The following is a 9,794-nucleotide window of genomic DNA, read 5'->3' on the forward strand; positions in this document are numbered from 1 at the left end:
AGGAGGAGGAGGAGGAGGGGGATCCTTTTCAGAGATGAGAAAAGAGGAGACAAAGCGAAAGAAGATGAGCAGATGGGTAGAATAGTGGAGGAGAAAATTAAAGGAATGAGGCAGAAGAGGAGGATTGATGGGTGGAGAGAAGAAACAGGAGGAGAGAGGCCAAAAAAGAGGGGGTGAATTCATGAGTGTGGCCTCATGAATAATGGGATAGGGGCATCTAATCCCACCATCTCAGTAGCTGGAACAGTGACACAAGAGGCCTCAACAGGTCCGGAGAAAAGAGTAGGACAGAAAACTGTTGAAAATGCTCAAAGTGGATGTGAAGTACGATGACATTCTGAAATCTGAAAGTAGTTAAAGTAAAAATGGCAACTGTAAAAAGGATGAGTGAGGAGAGGAAAGTGAGTTGTTTGAAGGCTAGGTTAAAGCTGCAAAGAGGGAAGAAAATGAAAAAGGAAAAAGAAGACAGTAGAGAAGGATGCAAAAATAGTTGGACTGCGACACCTACTATAGTTGTTTTCTTGGTAACAGGACTGGAAAAGTGATGTAGAAGCTTTGCAGATGAAAGAGGAGGTTTGGGCAAAATAGCCAAGCAAAGATGGATGTTCACAGGGTGGGAAATACCTGAAGAAATAACTGGGTGGACAAAGGAGCAAACAAGTACAGCGACAGAGAGGAGCGGTCAATGAAGGAGAAAAGATTGGGGAAGAAGATGAGAGCAACTCTGGAGGACAGGAAAAGAGGATGCACAAAGTGTTTGCCGTGTATTATCATGGGACCTCAGTGGTTAGAGCATTCTGATATGCTGTCTGTTGAACACTAATGGCTTTCTAGTTTCTCTGTGTGTATGTACATGTTCTTGGCATCCATCAAGCTACGATTTTATCACAAATTTCCTTTGGGAGAATTGTGCTGGGGGTAGAGCTCCTTAAAAGGCAACCTGGCTTTTATTTGTGTGAAATAACCCTGTGTAGCAACTAATTCATTCATATTTTATCAATGTCCTACAGAGACCACAAGCACTTAATAGGGGATGGATTTTTTGCGACCACAGAATACTTGTGTGTCCTCTGTCCTCAGAGGATGTCAGTCACATTAACCAGCTGTCCCAATTCATTTTGCATTTGAGCACCTGCAGATTTTACATCTGGCTGACATCCCAGACTGCTTATGCTCACAAAATCTCCAAAGCAAGCATCCCAGGCGATAAAAATAGCAACTGGATTTTTAAAGTTGCACATACTCAGTTTTAATTTGTCTTTGCACATACAGTATACTATTTATCAGTGATGGAAAGCCAAATGGAATGGAAACATGTTGACGATTCACTCAAATTGCAACAAATTAAGGTATGTGAATTGGAAAAACTGAGTATTAAGTAAGTAAGGATAAAACCTTGGTATGTAATGGACACTACTTCACAATAAAGGCTAACTGTAATTGTTCATGTCTGTCACTTTAGTTTCAATGTTTTATTTGCCAAGAAGTGCTACCCAACCCGTGGTTTACACCACTTGCGTCTATGTCGTGTGTGCGTGTCGGAATGTCTTGATTTTTATTTCAGATGTTAACAGATTAGACATGTGTCAGATGCAGCCGTCACACGCTGTATATGCCATGTAAACCCCAGATTATTCAAAGAGAAGTTAGAGGTGTTTCAAGGACAAAGGAGAGTGGTTAAGAATGGGGTTTTCAAAAGAATGTGAAGACAACCAAGGCCTTATACCAACTCAATTTGCTTATTGCAAAGGCGTGGAAAAGTAACATACCACTGGGGAAAACCTTAGTTCAGCAGCAGTCAAGGAAATTTGTATGTAGCCAAGCCCCTACTCTTCAGTGGTTCGCCGCAATTCACATTTGGCTTTAGATGTAAACAAATGCTAGACAGCATTCAGGAAATTTAAGTGTTGCAAATAAACAAATCCAGCAATCTGGCCAAGTTGAGTGTATGGTACCACATCAGAGATATGGCCATTCACAAAAAGTGTTTTGTGTTGTTTTCTCTGCATGCCATTGAATGAATTCATGAGAGGGAATGTCACTGACTGGCAGCAGTTCTTGCGGATTATGTAGTGATGGTGCAAAATCAAAGTCATGCTGCTGAAGTTATACTGCTACTAGTGTGTAAGAGGTGACTCCAGCAGTGTTTTGGACCCACTGTGTAAACCTAGAATGCCAGATGAGCTCACATAACTTCAACATATCTATCTGATTTAGATGTGGGACATGATTTTTGTGTAAATAGGTGCACATCATAAACAGTGCACATACTAGAAAGCCACTGTCTCAATGTAAAACCATGTCCCAGCTTTGTGATTTACAGGAGAAAGTCTGTTTTTGTTCTTTTGTTGTTTTATATATATCCAGTTGCCTCTGGTTCAGCATATACAGAATACAAAAGAGGTTGGCAGACGGGCCTGTATTTTCATTTTTTCATTTTTTAATTACTCTAAAACTGTTTTGTAAAGCAAATATCAGTATGTCTGCATTTGGGGAGAATCAGGAACTGTGTTGAGAGAACATGGAGTTGTTTCCCACTCTGGTTTCCTGTCACTGGCTAGCATGCAAGGAGCAGCTAAATGGGTTGTGACAACCTATGACACTGAGGGGGTTGTGAAGACCAGTGGGTTCAAAATCTACTCTAGTCGGATAAATTCATTGTTGCTTTTGATCTTTTGGCAGCAGATTTCCTTTTTCCTTTTCCTTTTCCTTTACTTTTTAAACAACAATACATCAATGTATTGACAGACATTGTCATTAAGTGAGTTAAAATACACCAAAGATGCTAACAATATTGTCATACATTGTCAACCTGTCTAAAGGGATCCCCACTCTTTGTTTGAAAAAAGCCCACTGACCTTACAACCCTACATGAATGACTGAAATGATGGGTCATAAAAACCATCAGCCAGCTCTCACACTCTGCAAAGCTTAATTGAATTACACTCTGTACACTGCTTTGTGCACTGACTGTGTAAGTCGGAGGAAGATCAAGACGATGAGAGAGACATAAGTGGAGAGGGAAAATGTGTATCCCCGAAGCGGCAATATGCATCTGTATACAGACAGTGTATTAAAGCGTCGCAAGTTTCATTAAGATTTGAGGACAGAGATTTGGCCACCAGCAGGTTAACGTGTGTAGCAGTAACGCAAGTGTGTTCTTTTGTGAGATTATGTGTGTGTTTAGCTAACAAATGTATTTGCTGATAATGGCTGTCCCAACAATCCATTTGTCAATATTTGTAAGAATTTTTTTTTAAAAGAAATACATTTGGTAATCAGTTGTTAAAACTGTGTCAAGAAACTTAATTACATAACAACCCCAGTGCACACATATAGAATCAAAATAAATACAACATTAGTTGAACTGTGCCAAATAACTATTTTTATTTTCTCTTTTTATTTTTGTGTCTTTTCACTTCCATTTCTCGCAATCAAAAGGCCTCAAGATTTTTTTATGTTTTCATACTCTCTTTGATTTGAGCTGAAGGTAATATCATTTTTAACATTTTGACACACGTGGGAGTCCAAACTCCCAGTCTGGGGAACCACTGAAAGACTTCCCTTTAATTCCTCCTGAATAAAAAATGACCATTTTAATGGATAGTCAAATTCTTGATGGCTTTTCAGTAAGCTAATTTTGCCTGGCAAACAGGATTCTTAGAGTGAGTGGATAAATTCATCCCCAGGGTGGGTTCCTCAAACAGAAATCCACCCTAAAACTCAGAGTATAACATTTCTGTGTCCTTGATCAATTAAACCTGGTCACTTATTAAACAACAAGTACTGTAAAACTTCTAATAATAGCCCGGGCGTTTATTTGCTTAAATCACTGAACTCCCCCTGCCTTTATTGGGGACAAGCGTCTATTTGGGACAGGCGTTTAATTCCTTTAGCACAAATCTCAGATGGAAAACCTCTCTAATTGTACTGCTTCTCTTGAGTTCTGTTAAGTAAGTTTGACAACTTACTGTAAATTTCAGGTGGTTTTCTCTATGCCAGCACCATGACACTTGAACGTGAATGTCGTTTTACGGCAGCTGAAGATTTGCGAGCAACCGACTTCACATGATAATATTCACAACTCTGATTAATTAATAATGAGTAATGAAAACCTTTGATTCTTTTTATCAGTGGACCCTTACGAATGAAAGGGATATAAATAATGATGGAACGGACATGGAACGAACCGACTTTACGATTTTCCGTCTTTACGATTTTCCGTCTTTACGATTTTCCGTCTTTCTTAATTACCATGCCGGTAAGTCTGAATGTATTAACGTTATACTTTGGTGTTTATAGATTCCTTTAAATAAAGTGACGGATTGAACTGTGGAGAATCTAACTGTTATAACGATGTACAGCATCCATTTTGACAAAAGTTTAAACGTTTATATTTGTGTAGATGATTTAAATGTGTTAAAATTCGCTCTAGGGGCGACTAGGTGGGTTTTAAGATGTTTTATACATTCAGATCATTTCTATAAAATCCAGACCAGGCCTTTATTGGAGACCTGCGTTTATTTGTCAAAACGTGTAGCCACACCAGGCTTTTAAAGGAGACCTGTGTCTATTAGGGACCCTGCTTTTATTGGAAGTTTTACGGTATCTACAAAGCTGGTATCAATTACGATGTATATGATTTGTGTCCTTTTTGTTTAACTTTTAAAGGGCGATGTAAAAATTGTTTTACATGTGGGTGGTGTTGAGTTTTATAGTAAGGATTTACATTTAAAGAACCAGAACCAAATCCACCACACCACCACATATTACTGCTGACAGTTTTCAAAGGCATGCCATTGTTTTTAGATTTCTACCTTCTTTCTTTCTTGCTGTTACTGAGTGGGCTCTGGGGTGTTGGAATCCAAAAAGCCAGTCTTACATGATGACCATCATTTAAGCGCCAACAGCACAGTGTCTGCCTCCAGCACATCTTTCCTTGACACTTAACAAATCCCACTCCAGAGAGATAGCAGCACTAAGGAAACAAGCAGCCTAGAATTATGGTTCACATCATCATATAAGTGTACTGTGTGCAAGCATTAGTTAGTTACATTGACATGACTATGCAATGCAACCACACTTGAGATAGGTTGAGAAGGTTGATTAATCATCCAGAAATGGTCTTCCATGCGGAAACCACAATTATTAGCTTCACTTCATGCTGAAGTGCTGGAGAACCATGGCTCAGGAGAGCCATCAGCATACTGCTCACTGCTGCCATCATCCAAATGCAACACCATGAGAGGAGAGCACTAAAAGACATACTATCAGCATTTTCCCCTTGAATGGCTGGAATAGCTGTCCAGGCATGCAGGTGGGTTTCCTGGTTTGACAGCAGCACGCTCAGAGCCAAGGCAGACGAAACATGTCTGGCGGTCATTACGCAGGGACAAGGTCGACAGAGACAAGTGGAGTGTGACAAAGCCAACCTTGGCTTTCATTGTTGTCCTACTGGCCACTGAAGACAAATAGATGAGTTCTGTACGGTGTGTAGCCATTACTAAGGGCCAGTTCCCGAAGATCTGATTGTGCAAAGTGAAAATATTCAGTGCTCAGACATGCAAAGATAATTTGTTAGAATGCAAAGCCTTTGTTAAACTTAGCTATGTTCTTCTTTAGAAAATGGATCGGCAGTAATTTCCAATCCATAGCATACATAATTTGTAGTACATGGGATAAAACATGAAGCAGAGACATGAAGAGACCCCCCCCCCGCTCTCTCTCTTGCACACTCTCACAAGTTTAAACAAATGCACACACACTCACAGACCCATCCTAACACACTCCGACATCGCTGAGCTACTCCACAAGCATCTGTGTAAACAAATGTCTGGAATATGGCCTTTTTGCACAGGTGTATAAAGAAAGGCGGTGGCTATGAATCATATGGCTCACTTATTGTTTGGCTAATAATAGCACACAGCAGGCTTCACTGATAGGCCTATTATTCCCAGACAGCGAGGTGGATTAATGGGAGACAGGATTAATACGCCTATTTTCATCCCTGGCTAAATCATGTCTGTCTGTGTGCATGACCTTCTGCCTGTCTGATTATTGTGTCTGTCTTCTTGCCTAATTACCTTTATGAAAATAAACGTATTAATTATAGAAACTAATCTAACCACACATTTTAAATCGCAAAAGCAGCAGAACACAAAGCTGGTAGTGTCCAAGTGGTGTGAATTCAGACAGTTGAGGATAAAATGATGGTTTTCTGACTGGATTTTGGTGGATGAGAGTGGTGGTCACCCACTGAGGATCATCTGGAGGTTATTTACATTTTATCAACAAAGAAAAAAGAGGAGCCCTGGGGGTCTGAAGTTGACTCTTCAAATGCAAACTCACCTGGAGAGTTGAAAAACAAAATTCAAGTGCTTCATAAAAGAATATTTTGACATTAAATTGGTTGCTTGCATACTGTGTGCAAGCACTGATCTCATGTTTTCTGAACCCCCCTCCCACACACTCACACACACTCACACACACACTCTCAAACTGTCTTCTCACTCCACTCCAGTTTGGGAATGACCAGCGTGCAGAGGAACGCAGGAGAGGAAGTGAAGATTTGCTCTTTCTCCACTTTGCGCAGCGTCTGCAGCCAAATGCGGCACATTCCAGCTCCTCACCAGCTCGTACTTGGACCTTTCGGTTGATGGGGGAACACTAAACTCGTCTCATAGTGGTCGTGGAGCTTTAGAGAGACACATTGAGCAGCGCTGATGTGAGATCCAAAATAAGGAGACATGTCTGCCGCCCAAGGACTCCTCAACAGCGTCTTCTCCTGCTCCTCTCCTGCGTCCAAAGTCATGACAAAACGGAGGCTACGCCAAACCCGGAGCTTGGACCCCGCTATCATAAGACACTGTGACTCCGAGACCGAGGGAGTAAGTGGCGCATCGCTTTCTGGAGCGGCGGCTGCGGACGCAGGTGCGTCTCCGGAGCGCTTGGCTGTGAAACCGGCTTTACGCACCAGGATACCCACACTTAAGGAGCCCATAACCCCGTCCCTCTCATCTCCTTCCATACCTTTGGATGTTTCTCCATCCTCCAACTTCCACTTTGACTTTGATACGGTGAAGCGTGCCAAAAGGAATACCGCCGGGGATTTACCGTATCTAGTGAGGGGACCCGGCGCGGCGCCGTCCGGCAGCACTGGCACGCTGTTCTCTCCGCGGAGGTGGCTACAGAGGAAAGTGCAACCGTCCAGCTCTCACGCTTATGTTGTGTGGAAATCAGAGGTAAAGTTTGAAAAAGTTTGATTCCAGAGCGCTGCATTCGTTGCTTCTTCTGTGCTTTTAATTCAGATACCCCGCAGTGAACTTGTGCCACAGTTTTCAGAAATGTGAGTTTGTCACAGTTTGTCCGCGCAGTGCTAAACATATAGACATCAGGCAACCATCAAGGCAATCAACCATGCACAATCATTTATTTTCTCTCCCTTTTCTTCAGTTATCTCCTCACTATTATGGATGCATGCTGAAATGCTTTATGTCGGGACAGTAAAAGTGACTAAACTCCATCCCTTAATTTGACCTACATACTAGCAAGTCTATATAACTGCTCCTGGAACAATTAGAAAAGGCAATCAGCAGACTTTACGGCTGATTCCATGGTGTGCCAGAAGACACATCTGCTGAAGATCTCTTGTCAGTACAGCAAGACTCTAGAAATTGCACTTTGGATTGTTGGAAAGTTCCCCTTTGCATCTGAAATCTGACTGTGTGTCCAGTCATCATGACTTGAGTTGTGTGTGTGTGTGTTTGTGTGGAGATGGTGCTGCCTAACTGGAAGATTTATGAAGGGGGAGTGTTGACCCAGCACTGACATCTGCACCTGGAAGCTGTCCAGCATCAAACCAAAAGTTCTAGTGTACCTACAACTGGTTGTCTTGGTCTTGCCCAAGGGCACATGGGTAATTATCTGGGGGAGGGAAGGGAAGGGGTTGCAGGCAGCACTGTTTCACTTCTTCCACCTGGATTTTTTTCTGTGTTTTCAGTCCTTGTGAGAGTCACACCTTACAAAAAAATACCTCTGGGAAAGTTCAAGAAACTCTTCTAAAGATTAAATAATTCCAACAAAATGTGCATTGAAGTGCACAGATAGTTTTTTTTTCCCTCAAAATCCGTTTGTTTCCCTCCTACTGTTGTCGTCATTGGGCTGGTTGGGCTTTTGTCTTCATATAGGCCTCAAATTGAGTGCGAATAAAGGGAAGGCAGTGTATGAAATCCTTAACAAAACATACTTGGGCGACTTATTTTCAGCAGGGGGGGGGGGCGCATAGTTGGCACGAATCCACATGCGCTGGTGAGAAGGTATGATAATTTCCCTGCTTCTTTTGTGGACTGTCTTTCTTTGCCTTAGTTGATATGTATTTTTGCAACACACAGTGCAAGTGTGTGTGTGTGTGTACGTGCAGCAGCGCGTGTGTGCTGATGTGCGGATCTTAAGGACACATGGCCCGGGATTCGGTTCTCACGACTGCAAGCGGTCACAGGGTCAAAACCATGCGGCCCTCAAACAGCTCTCCCATCATTTCCTATTACAAAGACCAGCTCCAGCTCCACTCTCTCTGGTTCACTCTCTCTCAATGTGTCTCACTCGCACACACACACAGGCACACATCCACACTCTCATCTCCTCCCTCTCTTCCTCTCTGAGATGTCAGCAGAGTTTCCCACCGCTGTAACTCTATTTTCCATGCTGCCCCTCCCGCACTCTACACACACACAAACACACACCCCCCCCTGCCACGGCCCACTGAGTATAACATGAGGCCATCAGTTTGGAGTCATTAGTACAATCTGGACCATGTAGTTATTGCACCTCAGAGTGTTTGTAAAAATACCAAGCCAAAAAGTGTTTCTGGTCCGCTGGGAGGTTTCACACACTGTTGGGTGTGAAGTAAAATCCTGAAATAAAGTGTAAGCAAAGACTATTATGTTGGGAATGTACTGAATGTTGCAGATTTTAGATTGATTTAGTTGCAATGCCCTTTTTTTTTTAAAATGTAAAATGATCAAGCACGCCACCATAATGCTTACTGTAGCATGCTTTTTTTATTAAGATATCTCATACTAAGGAAATATACATGACCTTTTCCCACAGAGGGATCACTCGTGTTCAGGTGTGTCCATGCCATCCTTGTCCTGACTTTACTTCGTTAGTTTTGTAGTTTTTTAAAGAACAGTCTATCAGACGCAGTCATAATTCCCCATCTGGCATGTTCTTAGTAGCTCTGATGGAGGTGGGCTCTGTTAATCGGGTATAAATGAAGATCTGAAAGGTTATCAATAGGGATGCACCCATTTTTTGCGGGAATTTTGTAACCGGAAATGGCTTCATGCACCACTGAGCAGCTTTCACAGGAATGAATGGAGCCCGGACTCCCAAGCTGTATCCAGTTCTCCCTTAATGCATCCATTCTCCACAGCCACAGAAGAATTATGCAACTGTTCTCACATGCTAAGAACATGCTAATTTGAGGTGTAAAATCAGTGGAGTGCTTTGTCTTTTTGGTTCACGAGGTAGCCTACTACCAATATGTCCCAAACCACCCTTTTATTTCACTCTATGGAATGGCAAAATAGACTAAAACAGCTTTTTAAATTGCTTTGAACTATTATCCGAATATATTCAGGTCTCAATTCCACAAAATAAAGTAATAGCAGCTATAGACGACAACACATTGGCTGAATGTTACAAATATAAATAGACAGGTGCAAGTTGACGTATCCCATGTGCAAACTTTTGCTCGGATTGAGATCCCACTTTAAAGGTTTTGCATTTGCACC

General features: G+C 42.0%; 1 protein-coding gene across 1 annotated transcript in view; it reads left to right on the forward strand.

Annotated features, from left to right (window-relative positions):
• Positions 1–6,519: 6,519 nt before the first annotated feature.
• The window catches only part of LOC118339939 (rho GTPase-activating protein 6-like), an 80,007-nt gene continuing 76,732 nt past the window's right edge, over positions 6,520–9,794 (forward strand). The window contains 1 exon segment of the mRNA XM_035677764.1: positions 6,520–7,241. Within this exon segment, the coding sequence (XP_035533657.1) occupies positions 6,747–7,241 (495 nt within the window). The 5' untranslated portion in view covers positions 6,520–6,746.

This window comes from Morone saxatilis, unplaced genomic scaffold (assembly GCF_004916995.1).
Source record: "Morone saxatilis isolate NCDOM2014 unplaced genomic scaffold, NCSU_SB_2.0 Contig6, whole genome shotgun sequence".
Classification (NCBI taxonomy): domain Eukaryota; kingdom Metazoa; phylum Chordata; class Actinopteri; family Moronidae; genus Morone; species Morone saxatilis.